Source organism: Ochotona princeps, chromosome 10 (assembly GCF_030435755.1).
Source record: "Ochotona princeps isolate mOchPri1 chromosome 10, mOchPri1.hap1, whole genome shotgun sequence".
In the NCBI taxonomy this organism is placed as follows: Eukaryota; Metazoa; Chordata; class Mammalia; order Lagomorpha; family Ochotonidae; genus Ochotona; species Ochotona princeps.
The window spans coordinates 40,586,065-40,610,375 of NC_080841.1; the positions used below are offsets into that span (position 1 = coordinate 40,586,065).

Consider the following 24,311-nt stretch of genomic DNA (forward strand, 5'->3'; position numbering starts at 1 on the left):
ATTCAGTTTTGGAAATACCAAGTATGAAGTTTTTATTACTAAATGTATAAACTTAAAGCGTTTATAACTAGGAATGTATATTAGGAGCTCAACTGAGAGGAGAACAAGAGAAGAGTTTTGGAAACATATATGATTTATTTTGTGAACCAGTGGAGTAGGAGAGAATACTTAGTATGATCTGATGGGAGATATTACCATATTAAGGGGAAAATGGAAGGGAGTTTGGGGAGAAAAACTTTCCCTAAATTGAGCACCACTGGATTAGAGGAATGAGGTGAATTTTCTACCATGAAGAGAATTATGAATTAAAAACCAAAGCAGGAAAATTGAAGGATGGTTGGAGGCTACAAGCTGTGAGACCTTGCAGGAATTATTTCACTTGTTTTTCTTGTTTTTCCTATTATAAAATGGGGATGATGAAAAGAACTACTTCACAGGTTTATTAAAAGGAATGTTCTTCAATTTGCAAAGCTCTTAGAATAGTGACTGACAGTATGTAACTGTTAGCTACAGTTATTGCAACCATTAGTTTTGTAATCAAGAAAGTACTTTTTAGAAAACTGATAATTCAGAAGTACTTGGTAAACAAAGTTTTAGGGTCTGATTAGGATTTCAATTTGTTCAACAGCAGATAAGGAAGTTTTCACAGCAAATAGTCTGCTTATAGGGGAACACTTATTTCATTTAGTTTACACCCACATAAGTTTATTTTATTTGTCATAATTTTGGGATTTTAATATATATTTTGTTGTAATATTGAAAGCTGAGTAAGTAGAGACAGGCAAATCTAGTTTGTCAGTGTAGTGGTGAAACCTTGTGAAATTGGTTAGATCACTCTAGAGCTCATCGTTAAGTTTCCTGAAGAAATCTGACTTTGCAAAGAAGACAGAAATAGAATGAGACCATTGTGATAATTCAGTAGTGTTAACATTTCTTTTTCTTAGTATAGGAAAGTCTATCATCATCACACTCTTACTCAGAAGAATAAAAATTTTTTGACAAAAATGAACTAACCAGTGTCCTTTGATCTGTCCAGATTATAATATGTGCCCTTTTTTGTGTGTGTTATCCACAGAAAGAGCTCAAAAAATGGGATGAATTTGAAGATATTTTAGAAGAGAGGAGGCATGTCAGTGACTTCAAATTTGCAATGAAATGCTATACACCTCTTGTCTACAAGGGTATTACCCCTTGCAAGCCAAGTGATATTAAAAATAGTGTTCTCAATTCTGAAGAGATTCATTATGTCATAAAACAGGTAAGTTTGCAGCCATACCAGATTTGTTCATTGTCCGTAAAGTCTTTACTTTGGTATCTTAAATGTGTTCTTGTAAGTCTAGTTACTTTCAGCACATTCATCATATAATACTGTATCTGTAATGTGTACCATCTCTGCTAAATACTGGAGGTCTAACGATAAGCAACTGGAGTGCAGTACATAGTCAGGAATGATAATTGCATAATGATAGTACAGTAGTAGATGTGCTCATGGAAGCCAATAGGAAGGAACACTGATTTGATCTGTGGGCAGCTAATTTGGCGTAGGGAGTTAAAAATGATTTCATTTAAAAATATTTATTTATTTGAAAGGCAGAGAGAGGGAAAAACACATACAAATAGATGCAACATAACTTCCACTTCTGATTCACTCCCCACATGCCCACAACAGCCAGGGTTGTACTAGCCTAAAGCCAGAGGACCACAAGAAGACTGTTTGTCTCCCATGTACTTGTAGGAACGCAAATACTTGGGCCATCATCTGCTGCCTCCCAGGTATGTTAGCAGGATGCTGGATCACAAGGGTTCAATAGCCCAGACATGAACCAACGCACTCTGAAATGGGACTTGGACATCTGAAGTTTCTATCCTGAAGCACCTGCCCCGACTTTATAATGAAGGCTAGAGGATGATTAGAGATTTCCTGTGTGAAGTGGGTGTGCCTGGCAGAGCAAATGGCTTATTCCTATGGTTTTCAAATCTCTACATTATAACTTCTCAGGGAGGTTTTTAAAAAGTTCCCATGCCTTGGTCTTGCCTCCATACCAACTAAATCCAAATATCAGGAGAGGTTGCAAAATTTGGGAATCGCTAGCTTATTTTATACACTGGAGCTAAGAGTGACCATGTAACTCCCCCATAGTGAAGGTAGTTCGTGAGCAGAGCATAGAGCACGTAAAGAAGGAAGGTAAGAAAGGGTCTTGGAAAGGTAAGTGCTAATCATGTTGCGCTGAGCTTTGTAAACTGCATAAGAATAGGATTTTATCCTGCCTACAGTGCCAAGCTATTTAAAGGTTTCAAGGTGAAGTGTTATACATTTTAGAAGCTCTATTCTGCTAAAATTAGAAACAGGAAATCTGCTTGTGATGCCCCTGCAGTCAGTCATCCCATCATGCCATTGCAGTTGCCTAGATTGGCAGAAGTGGTTATAGAAACAGAAATGGGCAGATTTAAGACATTTGATAGATGACAGATAATTTGGTACAGAGACAGGGAGTCAGGGAAGTGATTTGTTTAATGATCAGTTGGATGGAGGAACGGAAAGAATGTAAAACATTACAGCAGTAGGGACCAACCTTGAGGGCATAGAGGATGAAGCTATCACCTGTAGTACAGGCATAGGTTTGAGTCCTGCTGTTCCACTACTGATCCAGCTCCCTGCTCACATGCCTGGGGAATCAGCAGAATATGACCCAAGTGCTTGAGCCCCTGCACCCACAAACTGCTGGCTCCAGTTGGCCCAGCCCAGGCTATTACAGCCATTGGGGCAGTGGACTAGTTAATAGAAAATTTTTCTCTTGCTCCAAGTCTGCTTCTGCCTCTTCTTCTCTGTAATTCAACCTTTCAAATATATAAATCTAATGAAAAAAATGGACAATAGAACAATCCAGATAGGAAACTTCTTCAGATAGGAAACTTCAAATAGAGAGCAGGTCTGGCAGGGTACCTGAGTTCAGCTTTGGACATATCGTTTGACTATATCTGAGTGAAGATAGTTGATATATCAATTGCCTCTCAGCCTTTTGGCTAGGATCAAGTGAAGATAGTTGATGTATTAGAGTTCCCTGATAGCTAGCCATCCTTATTATACTGCCCAGTGCTCAGTTGGCTGTAGGTTTATAGGTGCTGAACTATGTGTTTGTAGCTGTTGCTGGCCTGTTGCTTCATCCTTCCCAGAGTCTCATGTTCGCTGCTGTTGAAAGATGGCTTAGAATGACTTGCAGCAGCATTCTGTTGTTCTATGATTGATTATGGTTTTTATCATAGTCAGAAGAGAATATATTTATTTCTTAATGAACGTCATGAAAGAATAATGTGCCTGTGGACACCCTCGACACCCTCCACTGTATTTTTGGTTCTCTGTAAATGTCTTTTTTTCCCCTCTGTTTTTAAAGATTAATTTGTTTTGAAAGAGAGAATTTTCCATTCTGGTTCATTCCCCAGTTGGCCACAATAGCCAGCCCTGGGCCAGGCTGAAGCCAGGAACCAGGAGCTTCACCGAGGTCTCCCGTGTAGGTAGCAGGAACTCAAATACTTGGGCCATTGATTTGCTACTGTTCCAGGCTATTAACAGGGAGCTGGATTGGAAGTAGAGCACAGAGAACTTGAATTAGCACCCACAACAGATGCTGGCATTACAGATGGTAGCACAATCCTGGCCCCTGTATATGTCTTCAGGAAAAGCACCTGTGTAGTTAGTTGCATATTTTTGTAAAGAAGAGAGAATGCTTATTCAGAATTGCAGGTTTTTTGCTTGACGCTGTTTACCAAAGATTGGAACCATTTTGACCCTGCTTCTTTGTTCCTGTAGATTGAGAATCACTCTTTCCTTCATGGGGGACAAAATCATGATTGAGCTTCTCTTTAATCTCACCTGTTCCCTTGTCCCTAGGCGAGATCTCTTCAGTTTAAACTTCAGCATATTTCCTTAGACTTCAGGCTGTGCCATGCTTAATACTACAGTTCCTCTGACCTCTTGGAACCTGCTCTTATTTATTTATAATTTTTTGCAAACCTCTTTAGTCTTTAGTTTAATAGAAAACAGCTGACTTGTCATAGTTGTTTCTATGTTCAGTCTGATATATGTTGAGTTGAAATAAAGTAACTTTGCACTAGGATATGTAGTTAGAAAAGGGAGTAGTTTTGTGTGTGTGTGTGTGTGTGTGTGTGTTTTCTAGTGTTTGTTTATTTGAAGGTGAAATGACAGAGAAAGAAATCTTCCATTTGGAGATTCAGTCTCCAGATGGCCAGGTTAAAGCCAGGAATTCCATCCTAGTGTCCCACATGGGTGGTAGGAGGCCAAGTAGTTGGGCTGTCTTCTGTTGCCCTCCCCTGATCTCTAGGAGGAAACTGGATTGCAAGGGGAGCAGCTGGGAGTTAAACCTGCCTTGCGATATATGATGGCACTGTCGTACAGGACAGCATTTCTTTTTTTTTTTAAAGGTTTATTTTTACTACAAAGTCAGATATACAGAGAGGAGGAGAGAGAGGAAGATCTTCCGACCGATGATTCACTCCCCAAGTGACCACGATGGCCGGTGCTATGCCGATCCGAAGCCAGGAGACAGGAACTTCCTCCAGGTCTCCCACACGGGCGCAGGGTCCCAAACCTCTGGACCGTCCTCGACTGCCCTCCCAGGCCACAAGCAGGGAGCTGGATGGGAAGTGGAGCTGCCGGGATTAGAACTGGCACCCATATGGGATCCTGGCGCGTTCAAGGCGAGGACTTTAGCCACTAGGCCACGCCACTGGGCCCCAGGACAGCATTTCATATGACAGCTTACCTTGCTGCACCACAGTGTCAGGCGTGGGATTAGTTTTAAGTGTTTTTTTTGTGTGTGTGTTATCTTTCTTTGTCTTTCTTTCTTTCAAGATTTATTTATTTATTGGAAAGGCTGATAACAGAAAGAAAGACAGATCTTTCTTCTACTGGTTCACTCCCCAAATGACTGCAATAGCCAGGTCAGAGCTGAGCTGATCCAGAGCCAGGAGCCAGGAGCTTCTTTTGGGTCTCCCACGTAGGTCCAGGGTCCCAAGGCCCCAGGCCACAAGCAGGGAACTGGAAGGAAAGTTACATGAACTGGCACGCATCTTGGATCCTGACAATGGTAGGCAGATGATTGAAGTTTCGTTTTAGTAATTACTCTTTTGATAGTTTGGGAAATTTTGTACCAGTGATTTATATGTCTCATGAACTCTGAATTGCCTTTTTCAGCATAGTCTGTTGCTTTCAACTTTGTAAGATTCACTGACCACCAGGGAAAGAATACCTCAGCCAAATATAAAAAAAGAATTTTAGATGGCATTTATCCCAGGAAACCAGTCACGACTTTCTTCCCCATGTAGCAGAAAGACAGACATGAAGGAGAGGGCTACAGAGGAAGAAGAGCCAGGAAGAGCAGTGCAAGGGAGTGGTAAACCCACCTTGACATGGAAACCGTTGCTTCTGCCCCTCATTGGTGGAGCGGTCATTTCACTGCCTCAGGAGCCTGCCAGAATTCTGTCCTCTGGGTTGGGCCTGCAGCAGGCTCTGCTGTCCTCCAGTTTCCGGGGCAATCATCAACCTTGTGCGCTCATGTGACCTTGAAATAGCATGGAGCAAGCAGGGAAAGTGCTGCAGCAGTCTACTGAGAGAAATTGTTACATGTTGGGGTCCCCAGCCTAGGCAACAAGGGATTAAATATATATTAACCAAAATAAACCAAATAAGATGCTGTCATAGGAAGCTGATTCTCTTTGATTTTCTATCCTTTACATTTGCCTGAATAGGATCATTTGTCTGTTGTGTTGAAAAGCAAGTTGTGTCAAATTAAGATTTTAAAAAATCCAATGTGTTCGAGTTACATCACATTGGTCCACTTGAAACTATTATTGATTCGTTTGGGTGAAAAAGAGTCCTGGTGTCCTTTTTTTTTTTTCTTAAAGAAATTTATCCCTGCTACCCTTTCTTAACAGCTTTCCATGGAATCACTTCAATCTGTCGATGCCCTCCGGGAAGAAGTTTGCGAGATCTTGGATGAGATGAGCCACAAACTGCGTCTGGGGGCTATACGGTTTTTTGCCTTTGCCTTGAGCAAAATATTTAAACAAATTTTCTCAAAAGTGTGTGTAAATGAAGAAGGTATTCAGAAAGTAAGTATTGATTATTTAAAAGCAATCTCTGTGAAATAAGCCAGACTCAGGAAGACAAATATCTCATGTTCTACATCATATGTGGGAACTAAACTTTAAAAATCAAACAAAAAAAGAAAGTGGTATATGCGTGTATCAGTAATTACTGCAAATATAACTTCATAAAACCTTGTTTTATGCCTTTGTCAAACCAATGGTTAAGAATGTTGTTCTGCTATGGTTTTAATGATCTGTGAGTACTTTGAAATGTACCATCTGTGGGTGAGATGGTCATTTATCATAGAAACAGAAAAGAAAAGAAACAAAATTTTCTTCTTGAACCTGTTGTGATTTAGTCAACTCTCATGGCCAGTAAATACCTATGGCCTAGCCCTCACATGTCCGCTTTGAGCAGATATGATGTGCCTCTCTGAGAGTTTGTTTTTTTCCCCCTAACTTCAGACGTCATCCTATCTTAAGTTTATAGCCAAGCTTATGTCAGATGTTCAAAGAAGTTGCAAAAGTAAAGAAAAAAAATTCACTTAGATTTCCCCTAAAATATCTTTTGTCTTTTTCTCAGTACCCTAGTGTATTTTTTGCATAAACAAGGACATTTCTTTTATGTTGCAATGATCAAAATAAACAAATCGATATTGATATAGTAGTAATACAAACCTCTCTCATGCTTTGGCAGTTGCCCTAGTTGTTGTATTCCATGTAGAGGAGAAATTCCTAGATTATGTCTTTTTTTTTTTTAACTGTTTTTGTTTTTCCTGATTTTGATTTATGTCATGCTGCATTCCATTCATAATGTGGGTCTAATGTGATGCCATGTTGTGTTCTCTGCATCATATCAGGAAGACATGGTATCTGTCCTATTACTGGAGATGCTCACATTCATCCTTAACTTAATTATAAAATTTGCATTTTAAAATCCTTGGATTATGGAAATTTGTTTAACCAGAACCCTGAAGTAAATTTTAGCTTCTCAGCAAATTAAACTTGTACATATGATAGGAATGTGATGGTGATGATTAGCATTCTCTCTGCAAAGTTACTGTTTCTTAAAAGTGATGTTAATAATACAGGTGAAATTACTCAAAGTCTAAAATTTGTTTTCAAGCTGCAACGAGCCATCCAGGAGCATCCTGTAGTTTTGCTGCCTAGTCACCGAAGTTACATTGACTTTCTCATGTTGTCATTTCTTTTATACAACTACGATTTGCCTGTGCCAGTTATAGCAGCAGGAATGGGTATGTAGTTTTTCTGCTTCTTACTCTAAAAGACAAAACAGAATGATTCCATTGGTACTGAAGTTGTGAAGATGATAATAAAAAGAGGCTATCCTTCCTTCCAATCCCAGTGTGTAATAGTTGGGATTATGTCCTGTATGTGATTTTATTCTGCACATATAAGAAAGTATATATGCACCAGGATTCTTTGGTTTAGGCTTAAATAAAATATCTACTTTTTTATTTGATATTACATTGATAGCCAATAAATTGATATATCTACAAAAAAATTGCTAAAATATAGCACTTGGAAAAATACATGTAATAAAAGTTTTCCATCTTATCCATCTGTATGTGTATAATTCATTGACTTAAAATATCATCACATTAATAGGCTATTATTACTACGATGCATCCTTAACACTGTTTTCATCCCGACTCTGAAACATTGAACTGTCACTCCCTGTTCTACCTTCCCCCTGGGCTCCAGACAACCACTGTTCAGCTTTCTATCTCTGTGAATTTGACTATTATAGATACTCCATATGTGTGAACTCACATAGTATTTGTCTTTTTATGACTGGTATATTTGACTTAGCATAATGCTGTTGAATTCATCCACTATGTAGCATGTGTCAGAACTTCTCTTTTTAAAAGTTGAATAAGTTGCAGTATTGATTATCACCATGTTTATCTGTTCATCCATCGGTGGGTTGGCAGTTTGGGTTGACGATCAGATAACACAGCCTTCTGAACATGAAAGTACACATATCTATTTAAGATCCTACTTTTCAGGTTCAGTATGGTAGCCTAGTGGTTAAAGTCCTCGCTTTGCATGTGCCAGCATTCCATATGGGTGCTGGTTTGTATCCCGGCTGCTCCACTTCCCATTCAGCTTCCTGCTTGTGGCGTGGGAAAGCAGTTGAGGAGGGCCCAAACCTTTGGGACCCTGCAGTCGCGTGAGAGACCCAAAAGAAGCTCCAGGCTCCTGGCTTTGGATCAGCTCAGTTCTGGCTATTGTGGCCACATGGAGAGTAACCGGCAGATGGAAGATCCTACTTTTTCCTTTTAAGATACCAAGGAAGAGTTTTGTTTTGTTAATTGAAAATCAGATTTTCAGAGGGAAAGAGAGACAGAGAAAAAGATCTTTGGTCCGCTGATTCACTCCCCAAGTGGCCAGAATGCCGAGAGCTGAGCCAATCCAAAGCCAGGAGCCAGGAGCTTCTTCCAGATCTCCCATACGGGTGCAGGGTCCTAAGACTTTGGACTGTCCTCAACTGCTTTCCCAGGCCACAAGCAGGGAGCTGGATGGGAAGTGGAGCTGCCGGGACTAGATCGGCGCCCATATGGGATCCCGAGGTGTTCAAGGTGAGGACTTTAGCCGCTAGGCCACAGCGCCGGGCCCAAATATATTATTTTTTTTTAAGATTTATTTTATTTGTATTGGAAAGGCAGATTTTACAGATAGTTGGAGGGACAGAGAGAAAGATCTTCCATCAGCTGATTCACTCCCCAAATGGCTTCATATCATCTTGCTGAGATGATCTGAAGCCAGGAGCTTCTTCTGCATATGATGCTAGTGTACAGTCCCAAGAACTTGGGCCATTCTCTGCTGCTTTCCCAGTCTATAAGCAGGGAACTGGATGGGAAATGGAGCAGCTAGGACACGAACCAGCACCCATATGGGATCTCCACATTTGCAAGCCGTCCAACGATTCACTCTCCAAGTGAGCCGCAATGGGCCGATGCGCGCCGATCCGATGCTGGGAACCAGGAAGCCTGTTCCGGGTCTCCCACGCGGGTGCAGGGTCCCAGTGCATTGGGCCGTCCTCAGCTGCCCTTCCAGGCCACAAGCAGAGAGCTGGATGGGAAGTGGAGCTGCCGGGACCACAACCGGCGCCCATATGGGATCCTGGGGCGTTCAAGGTGAGGACCTTTGCTGCTAGGCCACGCCGCCGGGCCCACCCTTTTTTTTTTTTTTAAAGATTTATTTATTTACTTGAAAGTCAGAATTACAGCTCAGCTAGAGCTGAGCTGATTTGAAGGTGGGAACCAGGAACTTCTACCTGGTCTCCCTCATGGGTGCAGGGACCCAAGGTTTGGGCAATCTCCATTGTTTTGCAAGGCATAAGCAGGAAGCTGGATTATAAGAGGAGCAGCTAGGACAGGGACTGTTGCTGTCCTTTCAGGCTGAGGAGTAGCCTGATAGGCTACTGTACCAGCTACACTACCATTCCAGTCCCCATTTGTATGTTTTCTTTACAGAAATATCTTTTTAAGTTCTTTGCCCATTTTTTATTTGGGTTTTTTGATTTCTCATTACTGTTGAGTTGTAGGAGTTCTTCATATACTCATAATCTGGTTATTTCAGTATATCTCATTCTGTCAATGCTTTTTCACTCTGTTCATTGTGTCCTTTGATACAGAGAAGATTTTAACTGTGAAGCAAAGCTTGGTTTATTTTTTTAGTTTTGTTAGCTTTGCTTTTGATGTAATTGATGAGTTCTGCCATAGAAGTGAAATAAGGCAAAGAAAGAAATAACATGTTTTTACTCATTTGTGGAGTATAACCTATGAAACTACTGAAAAATGTATGGATATTGAAATATTTGTAATATAGATAGCTGAAAATATTGTCTTTCCTTCATTATACCATTTATTATTGTCATGAAACCCATGATGTTGAATATCTTGTCTCTATTTTCATAGCAACATATGAAATGAATATGACAAATGTGAAAAACTATTGTCTTATGAATTAATGAAATTCAATTTATATAACATTCTTGCCAAATCCTGTATAATGAAGTTTTTCCCGTCTTTCTTCTCAGCATTTTATAATTTTATATCTTATTTAGAACTGTATAATATTATTCATCAGTGTGAATGTATCATAACTTAGTTTTATTATTACAAACAGTGTTGTAATATATTAGTACTGTTATTTCTGTAGGATAAATTGCTAACAGTAGGACTGCTGAGATAATGTTACTTAACAATTCCTTTGCAAGGTAGTCAGAAAAATTAGGATTTGAATGTACATCTTTGTTAATAAGGCAACAAACACTTTCATTTGAAAGTGTGAGAGAAATCATTTAGAAATCAGGAACAATGAAGAGAAGGGCTGTGCATAAACTGCAGATGAAAGCTGTTGCTCTCATTTCAGACTTGCGTTATTTATTCTGTTCCACCGAAAGTAGGTTATTATTTTTTCCTTATAGGCAGAAGGTGAGAACTAGTTCAGCCTGCTGCTTGGAAGCGTGAAGGACACATGCTGGCCTGGCGTCCAGCTCAGTAGCAGGGCCAAGACCTTGGCAATGTGATGTAAATTGTCACGAGGCCTTGCTGTTATTCCTGGTCTGCAACCAGCCTGGCTGTAAAGCAGTGGTGGCACAGGGTGTCCCAGTGAGCACCTGGCCCACAGAGTCCTTTCTGCCCCATCATTCTGCTAAACAGATCTTATTTTATTCTTAGAAAATAGAAGTATTAATATCATAGGGATATCTCACAAGCATGAAAGCTCAGTAGTGTTTGAGTTTAGGTCTTTATAGAAAATTTCAAGATCTGCAAATAAATATCAATCACTCCTTTATCTTCTAGACTTCCTGGGAATGAAAATGATTGGTGAGCTGTTGAGGATGTCAGGGGCCTTCTTCATGCGACGCACCTTTGGTGGCAATAAACTCTACTGGGCTGTATTCTCTGAATATGTAAAAACTATGTTACGGGTAAATGCAAATAACTACCAAGTAAATATTTTCTCTTCACTGATATTTGCTTGTTTAAGTTCTTAACTTCTGAATAGGCCACTTAGCTGTTCTTCCCCCTCAAGGATGTACGAAACCTCAGCGGTCTATTTAATCTGTGTGACTCTCTTATTTCACTGTAAGCAAATGTTTGTTCAGTAGGCTTGGGAGGGAGTTGGGGAAGGGAATCAAAAGAATTTATCACTTTGAGAGTAGGCAATGGGTTTTTGTGTTTGTGTTTTTTGTTTGTGTTTTCTCTTTAAAGAATGGTTATGCTCCTGTTGAATTTTTCCTCGAAGGGACAAGAAGCCGCTCTGCCAAAGCATTGACCCCTAAATTTGGTAAGTCACTTGCACATTAGAAGGAGAGTTACAACCTCAATGGCTTTGGCTGTGGTATCATGAAGCCACTAGATGGAACTTGACACTTGTTTAGGTATTTACATAAAATGCTCTTTTCTTTATAAGTATATTCAGCCTTTTATATTCATGGCTTATTGCATAATACACACTCCAGTACATACAGTGTTTGTGTATCCTTGTATGCTGTTCTCCTTAATAGTTATGATAAAGCATTTCTCTCTGTGCTTACAGGTCTTCTGAGTATTGTGATGGAACCATTTTTCAAAAGAGAAGTTTTTGATACCTACCTTGTTCCAATTAGCATCAGTTATGATAAGATATTGGAAGAAACTCTTTATGCATATGAGCTTCTAGGGATTCCTAAACCAAAAGAATCTACTGCTGTATGTAAAGGATCACCAAACTTGATTTTATTTGAATTTAGAGAATGTGCATACCGGCTAACTTGTGAAATTACTCTTTTGTTGTGTTCTTTTTACCTGCTCTGTTGCCATACTAGGGGTTGTTGAAAGCCAGAAGGATTCTGTCTGAAAATTTTGGAAGCGTCTATGTGTACTTTGGAGACCCTGTATCACTTCGATCTCTGGCCTCTGGGCGGATGAGTAGGAATCCGTATAACTTGGTTCCCAGGTACAGGGCCGTTTTTTAATATCTGACCTAGCAGTAAGGGTTAAAATCTAAATGTGTGAATTATTTTTTAGTTGGCTACTTCTAAAACTGAAACTTGATTTACCTTAGATCACATAGCAAATTATCAGGGAAACATTATCATTCTATTTACATCCCTAGAAAGCTTCAATGAAGGAGGAATTGTGTACTTGCCAGAAAAAGTGGCTGGCTGTGGGATATGTATGTCAAATGGAAAAAATGAGATGATGATTGTTAAAAGGAGGGAAGACACATACCGTTGTAACAAGTAGATGTATGGGTATTGTGGAACCATGGCAGGTCAGCTAAAATATGTGTTAAGTATTGTTTTTGATCTTAGAAAAGACTGCATCATAATCAATGTGAATCTGTTCTCAAAAGGTTAGTATTTTTTGGCAAGATAATGTGTTATTTCAGGATACAGATACCCATTTGGATTTTCTTAATTTGGAGTACTAGAGAAGTAGAAAACATTAAACCATGTACCCAGCCAGGCCTCACATGACTACAGCACTAGTAGGTGTTTGTCTACCCAGAAACAGGTGTTAGCTTTTTGCTGCCTCGGGCTTTTTTTTTTCCCTGTAGGTCCCAAATTGAGTTGGCTGGTTGTGACTCAGAGTAGACCATTCTTGCTGGCCACAGCTTTCACATTAAGCCACCGGATTACATAGCTGCTGCTAGGACGCATGTATCCCTGCTGCGACTAGCTCTGTGTAATCTTGTTGTATACTTCAAACTTTAGTGAACAATGCCAGAATTAGCAGTCAGAAACGGAGGACCAGGGTAGTACTTGACACATGCTCTGCATGATAGTTGGGCCGACTGAACTGTGTGCATAACACATGTGAGATGGGACTGTAAAGTCTGGTAAGTGTAGTCTAATAGAGATATGTTCAGCGTGTTGGATGCTAGGAAGACAGCAATTTATTCAACTGGGGAGACATCAGTTTTCACAAAAGTGATAGTTTCTATTATAAACCTACTTTTTCTTCATTGTTGTTTTATTTTATCTAGAACTGGGGATTAATAAGATCCTGTTCCCTTGAATAGTTTATGTTGTTCCTCAACCACACACCCTAGAGATTTATAGACAGTGCTTACAGGTGACCTGAGGGAATCTAGTTGGAAGTACCTGACATCTAAAGACTGGTCTTGTTCTATTGCACTTTGCATTTCCAGTTGTCTGAGTAGCAGATCTCCAATTTGTTTTTCTATATTCTTCCTTTTAGGTATATTCCTCAGAAGCAGTCTGAGGACACACATGCCTTTGTCACTGAAGTTGCATACAAAATGCAGCTGGTACAAATTGAAAATCTAGTTCTGAGCCCATGGTCCCTAATAGTCGCTATTCTACTTCAGAACCGGCCATCCATGGACTTTGATGCTCTGTTGGAAAAGACTTTATGGCTAAAAGGCTTAACCCAGACATTCGGAGGATTTCTCATTTGGCCTGGTATGTTGCAGGATATGCGTGATGAGAATGCTCAGTTTTTTAAAAAAATCTGATTTAGAAACATTGTAACCTACATACAAGAAATCTGTATAGGACTTTAAGAAAGCATTGTTCAGAGAAAGCAAAAGCAATTTGTTTTCATTACTAAAGTGGCATATTGAACACATCATGTTGTAGGAGAGTGATTTTACACATGACGTAATCCCTGTGAGACTCTCAATAGCTGGAGTACTAGAATGCCACCTGCTTGGTGTCTCACAGCATGGAGCATGAAGACGTCGATCCTTTGGCATTCCCGCAGCTCCATCTCTCCCTGTTCACCTCTTTTTAAACCACACTTATTGACTATCTGTTCGCATCACTGGATTATAAATACATACTAATATACTGGTCTTATGGAACTTTATGTAATTGTTGGATATCAGCTTAATCAAAACTTCATTGGAGTTAACAAATACTGTACTTGAATTTGGGGCATATATGACAACAGTGGGCTAAAGTTATTTTTACTACCTTTGATTTAAAATTGTACAGATTACAATGTAACTCTTTTAAAACAAGATACTTATTTCTAGTCAGATACTCTTCAAACTTAGGAGTGCCTAGTAGTTCTGGGTACCTCTCATGATTCAGGGATGAACAAGGTGAGAATCCTGTCTTGAAGATTCTCCTGGCTGATAGAGGAATCGAAGGCAATGGTAGGGGACACATGTAAACCAGAGAGAGGAGTTCAGTGAGATAGAAACAGAGGGCCACGGACACACTGCAGAGGGTTCCTGAGGATGCTAAGAAAGGGCACATACCAATAGTTTATTGAAGTGGTGACTTTTGAACCAATCTTGATGGAGAGGTAGGAGATTGTCAGGACAGTGAGGGAGCTTTACCTTGCTCACTTAGGGATTAGGAAATGGGAGTTGACAGAATTCATAGCCCACGTGATGGGATGTAGGCTGTGGATAAGGCATGCAGGATAAGAATGTGGGGAGTGGCTGGACTGTGTAGGCCTGCAGACCCTGGGAGTCTGAAATCTGCAGGTTATAAGAAGTGTGACACACTGACTTCTACCGAATAACCCAGTATCAGTTTTACAGAAGGAACCCAGTGGAGAGAGACTGGAGACATTGAGGTAAGAGGACACTGTATGAGGATGAGAAGTGAAGATGCCTTTAGTCACTGCAGTGGCTGAGCTTGGGACTCAGTAAAGAGATGTTTAGAAGGAACTGCTACAGAAGTGCCAAGGAGTCAAAGGTTGATCACCAGCAGGGAAAAGAAAGAGGAGTCCGACATCTCTCCTCAATATCGTGCTGATCTGAATGAAGGCAGAAGACATATCAGTTACCATTTAAGGTGGCAAGTGGCAGATGTTATGACAGAAGAGTAGATAAAATGTGATATTCATAACTGGTCTAGAAACACTGAATTCTAGGTGCTTTTATATTTTTCAAGATGGGACAAATACATGACTGTATAAAAGTGTAGCAACTCCAACTACTGTCAAGTGAGAGTTAACTGGTATATCAGTAATAGTGATGGAGCAGGTGACTAAATGTAATTCCCAACTTATAACATGTTACATATATCCAGTTCCATTTTTCTTTTTTACTCAGATTATCCCACATTTTAAAGTTTTCATTCTATAGCTTTTTATGGTATTTTCATATAATGCAGCATTAACTTGAGCAAGGCAAATTAGATAGGAGTGAATGTGCTAGAGTCCAGGAAGCAAGCTCACCTCTTGCTTATCTGCCCCACGAAGCTTTAGCAGAACTTGTTGCCCAGCATAAGCAGTGCCCCTGCTCTTGCACCACCATCTGCAGGCTCTTTGATTCAGGTTAATAGTAAAATGACTTCCCTTGCTGAGAATACTTGTTACATGTCACTGTTCTTTATTATCCTTCTGTAATCCTTCCACTGAGCAATCTTCAGGGCAATATAGTATCAGATGACAGGAATAGCTATGGGTCTGCGTCTTCAGATCTTTGATTTGGAAAACTGGATCTCAGCATTGCCTGTTCATTTGCCAGGACCATACCATTTTGGGTTGCCCTTTTATCCACTTACAAAATAATATTTTTTTCCACTTTGACATGGGTCAAAGTGGGGGCCTGTGTCACTGCAGAACTGGTTAAGCCTGTGCCTGTGATGTTAGCATTCCATATGAGGGCCATTTCAAAACCTGGCTGCTCCACTTACGGTCCAGCTCCCCGATAATGTGCCTGGAAGGCAGCAAGGATGACTCAAGTGGCTGGGTCGCTGCACCCACATGAGAGACCCAGAAGAAGCTCAAAGTTCCTGGTTTCCACCTGGCCTAACCCTGGGTTGTGGTGACCATTTTGGAAGTGAGACTGTGAATGGAAGCGCGCTCGCTTGCTCTTTCTTTCTCTCTCTCTATGTATGTATGTGTGTTTGTGTGTCGTCCTCTCTCTGTAATTCTGCCTTTGAAATAAATTTTTTAAAATGTGTTTTTTTTTATTCCCTTGGATCCTGAGGTAGACAGAAGTGTTCATTTTCTTGTTTTTCAGATTGTTTTTCTGAAAGGCGGGCTATAGAGAGACGGAGAGACACAGAGATAGAGGTTTTCTTATCTGCTTATTCACCCCCTAAACTGCAACTGAGTCAGTCTGAAGTCAGCAGCCTTCTCCAGGTCTCCCACATGATGGCAGGGGCCCAAGATTTTGAGCCATCCTCCACTGCTTTCCTAGGCCATAAGCAGGGGGCTGGATCAGAAGTGGAGCAGCCAGGGCAGAAACCAGTGCTCATTTGGGATGTCAGCACCTCAGCTGGAGAATTAACCTGCACCGGCCCCAGAAATGTTTATTTTCAGAATAGGAAAGAATAGGTATTTCAAATTTGAGGTAGCTAAGTGTCCTTAGAGAGCTGGTTGATGAAGTAGTACTTTATTTATTTTTTATTTGAAAGATAGAGCTTGAAAGGTCTTCTATCTACTCCCTAAATTCCTACAACAGATGGACCTAGACCTGGGCTAAGTGCCAGCAGGCAGACTAAGCCTTTTTCTGTTGAGCCATTATCTAATATGATGCTAGTTGTGTCTTCTTCCTCTTTTTTTTTTAATTTATATATTTTTTATTGCAAAGTCAGATATACAGAATGGAGGAGACACAGAGAGGAATCTCTTCCGTCCGATGATTCACTCCCCAAGCAACCACAACAATTGGAGCTGTGTTGATCTGATGCCAGGAGCCGTGATCCTCTTCTGGGTCTCCCATACGGGTGCAGGGTCCCAAAGCTTTGGGCCATCCTCGACTGCTTTCCCAGATCATAAGCAGGGAGCTGGATGGGAAGTGGGGCTGCTGGATTTAGAACCAGCACCCATATAGGATCCCAGCACGAATAACGCGAGGACTTTAGCCACCGCGCTGGGCCCGATGTTACACTTCTGAACCACTACCATCCCCCACCTCCGTTTGAAAGCAGCAGAGGATGGCTCAGGTCCTTGGGCCCCTGTGCCCATGTGGGAGACGTGGAAGAGGCTCCCGTCTCCTGACTTTGAATTTGCCCAGCTCTGGCTGTTGCAGCCATTTGGGGAATCAACCTGGGGGATGGAAGAATGCTCTCTCTAACTCTGCCTTTCCAATTGAAGTAAAATACATCTTAAGAAGTAAAAACACGGGCCTGACACTGTAGCCTAGTGGCTATAGTACTCTCCTTGCGTGTGCTGGGATCCTGTGCGGGAGCTGATTCCTATCCTACCAGCTTGGCTTCCCATCCAGCTCCCTGCTTGTGGTCTGGGAAGGCAGTTGAGGACGGCCCAAAGCCTTGGGACCCTGCACCCATGTGGGAGGCCTGGAAGAAGTTCCTGGCTTTGGTTTGGTTCAGCTCTGGCTGTTGTGGTCACTTGGGGAGTGAATCAGTGGATGGAAGATCTGCCTCTCTGTCTCTCCTCCTGTCTATATAGCTGACTTTCCAATTAAAAAAAATAAAACTTAAAAACAAAACAAAACAAAAAACAGTAAAAACCACAGTGATCCAGAAACTGGATCCAGGTCTCCCACATGGGTAGCAAGGACCCAGAAACATGAACTGTCATCTGCTGCCTCCTGGCGCTTGTCATAGCTAGAAGCTGGAGCCAAGAGCCAGAGTCACAGAGTCAGGTTCAAACCCTTGCACTGCTGACATAGAATGCAGGTATCAGCTGTAACATCAAATACTTCCTTGAAGTGGTATTTTCTAAAAGATTTACTTATTTATTTGAAAGGTACAGTTACAGAGAGAGAGAGTCTTCCATTTGCTGGTTACCCTCCCAAGTGGCTACAACAGCTAGGGTTGCACCAAGCCAAAGCCAGAAGCTTCTTCCATGTGTCCCAAATGGGTTCTGGGTTCCAAATGCTTGGTCCATTTTCTGGTACTTTCTCAGGTTGGCAGTGAGCTAGGTTAGAAGTGGGAGCACTGGGGACTTGCTCCAGTACCACATGTGATGCTCTTACAGGCAGTGGCTTAGCCCATTATGCTACAAATCTGGTCCCCTGAAATAACTTTTTTTTTTTTTTTTTTTTTTAGGACTTACGTATTTTTAAAAGGTAGATTGCAAAGAGAAGGTATTCCATTCTCCATTTCAATCCTCAAACGGCTGCAAAGGCCATGAGCCAGGAGCTTCTTCTGGGTCTTCCTTATTGGTGCAGGGTCCCAAGGACTTGAGCCATTCTCCGCTGCTTCCCTAGGCCATAAGCAGAGAGTTGGATCTGAAATGTAGCAGCCAGGACATGAACTGCCACCTGTATGGGATGCTGGTACACAGGGTGGAGCGTTAGCCTATTGAGCCATGGTGCTGGTCCCTGAAATAGTATTTTTAAAGTATCTTTCATGAGGGCCAAACATGATGGCTCAGTGACTAAATCTTTACCTTGTGTGGGATACCATATAGGTTCTGATTTGTGCCCAGCTGCTCCACTTCCCATGCAGCTCCCTGATTTTGATGCAGGAAAGCAGTAGAGGAAGGCCCAAAGCTTTGGGACCCTGCACCTGTGTGGGAGACCTGGGAAAATCTTCTTGCTCCTGGCTTCAGATTAGCTCAGCTCCGGCTGTTGTGGCCACTTGGGAAGTGAACCAGTGGATGGAAGATCTTTCTCTCTGTCCTCTCTGTAAATCTGCCTTTCCAATAAAAATAAATAAATATTTTTTAAGTATATATATAATATACATATGTGTATATGTATTTATACAATATGTATAAATGTGACATAAATATATACATTCATATATAGTATAAATATAGGTTAATATAATATAAATACTTTATACTTTATATATACTTTTATATATAAATATAATCTTTCACGAATGGTGTTGTGACTTGATTTGGTAGACTGAGACCAGTACATGGCATTTGAAATTACGTGACTTTTAGGTCACTACCATTAGCGTGTTAGCCCTCAGACTGCCCACTGTGACTCGCCTCATTTGAATGCATTGTCTTTGTGTGTAGATAATCAGCCGGCTGAAGAAGTTGTCCAGTCCCACATCCTTTTGCATTCCAACATTGCCAGCCTTGTCAAAGACCAGGTGGTTCTCAGACTGGGGTCTGGAGACTCAGAAGTGGTTGATGGACTTATTTTCCAACACATCTCTCTGCTCATGTGCTCATCTTACCGGAACCAGCTGCTCAACGTTTTTGTCCGTCCAGCCTTAGTCGCCACAGCACTGCATATGTCACCTGGTTTCAGGAAAGGTAACTTTCAAGACTATGATTTTTAACTTCAAAGGAGACCTGGCATTTCAGTTCCATGTGTGGAGCAATGTTTGAAGCTCATGGTGTTCAGCCACACCTGTGCAACCGACAGCAAGGAATGGGGTCTTTACATTCAGAAGTTAGGTGTGTTCCCTAAATGCATGGCTTCCTGCTTTGAATTATAGAGGTGGGAGGATCCTGAGATCTTGTAATAGAAGGTTTAGGAAGTTAAACAATTACTCAGCAAGCATCTGGTGTTTGAATACAGTCTGTTAGTTCCTGCTCCGATGCTTTATTTCTGCTGTTACCGTCCTCACATTCAGCAGATGCAGACGGTGGGGAACAGTCGTGCAAAACGGAGTGGGTACTAGGTGTGGTATGGTAGCAGTGTAGGTGCAATGCACAGTTCCTGTTCACAGGAGCCTGCAGGCAATGCCAGGGGTTGCAAACCAAGCTGCACATTAGTTACTAGAAGGTAAGCCTTGGGCCTGGCACCATGGCCTAGCAGCTAAAGTCCTCGCACGCACTGGGATCCCATATGTGTGCCAGTTCGTATCCTGGCTGCTCCATTTCCCATCCAGCTCCCTGCTTGTGGCCTGGGAAAGCAGTCGAGGACGGCCCAATGCATTGGGACCCTGCACCCGTATGGGAGACTGGAAAGAGGCTTCTGATTCTTGGCTTTGAATTGGCTCTGCTCTGGTTGTTGTGGCCACTTGTAGAGTGAACCAGCAGGTGGAAGATCTTCCTGTCTCTCCTCCTCTTTGTATAACTGACTATCCAGTAAAAATAAAATAAATCTTTAAAAAGAAAGAAAAAGGTAAGCCTCATCTCAAGGTTGAAAGTTAGTTGATCTTGGATTTGGCCAGCACTAGGTTTAGATTTTCTTCAAAATTTCAAATGATTCTAAGGAAAAACACTAAAGATATGGTAAACATATAGGGTGCCTTATAGATAAAATCCAAATTGACTTTATCTTCCTTTTAGGGTAATGAATTCTTATCCCTGTTGTGTGACTAAAAATATGTTTTTGAAATACTGCATTTCAGAAGATCATGGTTTTCTTTGGGTGCCCCCTGAAAGTTGCAAAGCAGTGTTATAACTTTGTTGTGATTTTGTTTGCAGAGGATGTCTACAGTTGCTTTAACTTCCTACGTGATGTTTTATCAGATGAGTTCATCTTCTTTCCAGGAAATACAATAAAGGTAAAGTCCTTGAAACCGTGAGCAAATGTATTGCAGTGTGAGTTCCAGGCCCATTAGACATGGATTCGCATATGTGTCCTGGACAGTGTGTTACCCTTTTCTTTAAGGAAAAGTGGGACCTACTTAAAGAGAAACTTGGGTGTTGGGATCAACTGACTCTAGCTATGTTTAGTCAAGTTTAAAAACTTCGGAATATTTGGTGATAGAAGGGTTACTTTTTGAAACATGACTGCAGCCACTGAAAGTAAACCAACTCTTTTACGAAGCATTTAAAAATCACGCATTTTCATGTTAACAACTTGGAGAGTTGTTGATCAGCAAGATGTATTATTATTATTGTTATTATTATTATTATTATTATTATTATTATTGTTTTGAGTTGTGGTCTTGCCTGTTATTGTAGAGAAGCTGAGGAACAGTTGGACTCTTGAGATACCTGCTGTTGGTTTCTTGGTGGGGAGTGACAGAATACACACAAGCTGGTCTAGGTTTTGTAGCTTGCGTTGTAGAGAACAGGCTTCCTTCTATAGGGGGTTGGGATGGGGATAGCAGAGTTTTTTGAGCGTTAATGTACTTCTAAATATTTTTACGATTTGTATTATGTACTTTTTATTTATGTTTATGGAATGTAATTGCGAAGTAAAGAAAATTTGTCATTAAAGCATGATTTCCCAGGCTTAAAATTCTTCTTGTACTTGTTATGTTGAAGTTCAACATTTTGATTGTTAGAACAAATGTTATTCTGGCTTTTTTCAAGCAATTAGACTTTTTCTGGAAGTGATTGTGGAACTAACTGGTGCTCTCTTACCTGAGGACATATGACTTGTATATTTTGAGATTGGCAGCATACTCAGGAAGCTGAAATAGAAGCCTTATGGAACTCCTTTCACCTTTCAGGACTTCGAAGAAGGTTGTTACCTGCTTTGTAAAAGTGAGACCATTCAAATGACTGCACGGAACATTTTAGTTACTGAAAAAGGAAATGCTGTGTTAGAATTTTTAGCAGGACTCTTCAGACCTTTTGTGGAAAGTTATCAGGTATATAAATTTGAAAGTTCTCCCGTAGGTCCCTCATCTCAATGGCAAGGCTTTCCCACCATGTGCTCATTTCTGGTGTGAAAGCTAAGTGTTTTCCCAAAGTGGTAGAACTAGGGAGGCAGATTCATATAGCTGATGATTTCACCTCTGAAGTAACTTTGCTCCTTGGAACCAGGAGGAGGTTTAGTCCATTACACACTCCAGAGGACAGCAACTGAGTGACATCTTAAGCACAGTTTCCATGTGACCACAGTTATATCCAAGCATTGTTAGTCATATTTTGTCTTTTTTCATGCAAGATGTTTGATACATGGTACGCATTCGGTGATTGCAAACCTTGAAGAATAACATAAAGTCAGTTGTTTACTGAATGCTAGTGTTTGAAGGAAAAGAAAAAGTTAAGTACGTGTATTTGAAAGTTTTTTAGAATTCTTAAGAATCGTTAGAGGGAACAATCTCAGCGGGATTCGAGCCAGAATTCAGCGGGAGAGGGGAAATTTGAAATGCAAACCACAGGGGGAGGAAGAGAAGAGAGTGTGTGGCTCTGTATGTGCACTCGGGGCAGGTCTAGACTGACTGCCTGGCAGAGCAGTCACTGTGATGAATGAAATAACCCTTGGCAGCCTCCTCGTTTAGCCTAGCACTTGCTCAGTTCCAATTCCACCTTTTAGCGCCTTTCTGCAACATAAATCATCAACTTTTTATGACCTATCCCTGTGTTAGGTGTATTAGAGAAAAGCACAAAGCTGTAAAAACTGTCCCCCTGCTCTTCCCAAATAGCAGAAGCTATAGAAATTGATAGTACTTGACTTGCAAGCTATCACCTTAAGTTTTTTAAGGTGTCAGTATTCTTCCAAGTTCTTTTTTTCTCATTGTAAAAAGTAATAAAAGTTCAAAAGACATGTTCTACAAATTCCTCTGTGTGTTGGGGGGGAGGAGGCAGTCTTTGCTCTATGTCTTTCTCTTAAGAGGGATAATGTAAAATGATGTGTTTTCCTGTTGTATTCATTGTCCTTTTTCTGTTTCTGTGCCCTCTCATCCTCCATCTTAAAATCAGATAATCTGCTTATACCTCTTACGAGAAGAAGAAGACCACTTCACCGAGAAACAGTACTTGGCTGCTGTTAGAAAATTCACAAGTCAGCTTCTCAATCAAGGTCAGTCACTTCTTTGGGTGGGATTTTTCTTATTTAGGAACAAAGATGTAATCTCCTAAACCCCTCCTCACCGTCTGTTTTAGGTGCCTCTCAGTGTTACGATGTATTATCTTCTGATGTACAAAAAAATGCCTTAGCAGCTTTTGTGAGGCTTGGTGTCGTAGAGAAGAAGAAAGTGTGAGTACTGTATGAGATCCCCTGGGAACTAAAAGGGCAAAGACAGCAAATGATGCTTGAGTACAAACCCCAGGGAGATGCAGAAATGTATCACGTAGTAAATGTTCCATTCTGCTTTTTTTGTTCAGCCTCTAATTCATTATTAGATTGGTTTGTTACCCTGAAATTTTTATGTGGTTGTGAATAAAAATGCAGTGAAGAAGTGCTTAAGGCCAATAATTTGGCTTTGACTTAATACTCAAATTTACAGATTAATTATTATAAGATTTTTTTAAGATTGTGGTTGGATAGATAGATTTTCTAAGTGAACGAATGTAACAGTGATAAAGCTGAGTATGTTTATTTACCGTCATATCTTTTATGTGGTGAGAAGGTTGAAGCACAGAGCCAAGGCTAGAACAGGAGCAAGAGGCCTTTAACCACTTTAGACCATCTTGAGGAAGACTACTTAAAAGCAGTCCTACTGTTTGTATATATAGTTGGGAACAATGTGTGATGATAGTAGTTGTCTTCTCCCTCATTTGTGCAATAGCAAAGTTTGATTCTTTTCTTCTAGAAATGATGATTACATATTTAGTGTGAATGAACCTGCCACAACAAAATTAGAAGAAATGCTTGGTAAGTCCAGCCTAATAAAATGAGTTTTCACATTGTATTTACCAATCTGTTGTAGAAAAATAAGATGTTTTGTGACACCAAATAGCTCACCAGAATGAAGAATAATTGAGTTCAAATGTAAATAGGGAGCTATTCACATGGCCTAGAATTTTCTCAAGGCATCTAAAGAGAAAGGGCAAAGAAGATGAGCAGAAAAACAGTCATAGACCATCTAATACAACATTGTCGGTTCCTAACTTGTCTAACCTGAGTGAAAGATACACACACTGCTAGTTTTGAAGAGAGTAACTCTCATTTTCATCCTTTGATCCATGCCTTTTCCTCCCCATTCTTGGATTCTTCTTTTCCAAGTGAAGGATTAGTGTCTGTGTATGCATTTTTCTAACTTTTGAACTTAGACTTTCTTCCTAAACATAAAGACCAATAGCATAGTCATGAGTGACTGATCTAATCCTTATTGTGCTCTAGATGCTTTCAGCTGACAAAGATAGTGCAGCTGAGAAAAGGCAAGGCCATTTGTTTACGAGGCCAGTAAGATTCATGTGAATAGAAAGGTAAATGATCGGAACAAGTTCAGAATACATCTTATAGGAGTGACGGGGTACTATTAGAAGGTGAAGGTATTAACATTTGAAAAAAAGTATAATTCAAGATATTTGTCAGTCTGCATGGGTGAGCTTTAAATATTTCTGTTGGTGTCAGGAGAAAACCAGGACAGGACATACGGATAAATGAATGGCTGAAGAAACAGTATAGAAGGGTAATAGAATAATTGATACCATGGGGAAGATGGAAGGACTAGACCTTATGAAAGGAAACAGGTTGATCAAAATTCTAGTCTTCTATTTCTCAGATGTCTGAAGTCTCTAGAGTATGTGAATGTG

The 24,311-nt window shown here is 40.6% G+C and overlaps 1 protein-coding gene across 1 annotated transcript in view; it reads left to right on the top strand.

Moving 5' to 3' along the window:
- The window catches only part of GNPAT (glyceronephosphate O-acyltransferase), a 31,628-nt gene that overhangs the window by 6,664 nt on the left and 653 nt on the right, over window positions 1–24,311 (top strand). The window contains exons 2-15 of the mRNA XM_004578541.4: window positions 1,076–1,258; window positions 5,953–6,129; window positions 7,232–7,361; window positions 10,941–11,068; window positions 11,352–11,427; window positions 11,680–11,831; window positions 11,948–12,078; window positions 13,326–13,549; window positions 18,993–19,235; window positions 20,358–20,437; window positions 21,335–21,475; window positions 22,533–22,632; window positions 22,716–22,809; window positions 23,366–23,427. Of these exons, the coding sequence (XP_004578598.2) occupies window positions 1,076–1,258; window positions 5,953–6,129; window positions 7,232–7,361; window positions 10,941–11,068; window positions 11,352–11,427; window positions 11,680–11,831; window positions 11,948–12,078; window positions 13,326–13,549; window positions 18,993–19,235; window positions 20,358–20,437; window positions 21,335–21,475; window positions 22,533–22,632; window positions 22,716–22,809; window positions 23,366–23,427 (1,921 nt within the window). The remainder of the gene's footprint in view (window positions 1–1,075; window positions 1,259–5,952; window positions 6,130–7,231; window positions 7,362–10,940; window positions 11,069–11,351; window positions 11,428–11,679; window positions 11,832–11,947; window positions 12,079–13,325; window positions 13,550–18,992; window positions 19,236–20,357; window positions 20,438–21,334; window positions 21,476–22,532; window positions 22,633–22,715; window positions 22,810–23,365; window positions 23,428–24,311) is intronic.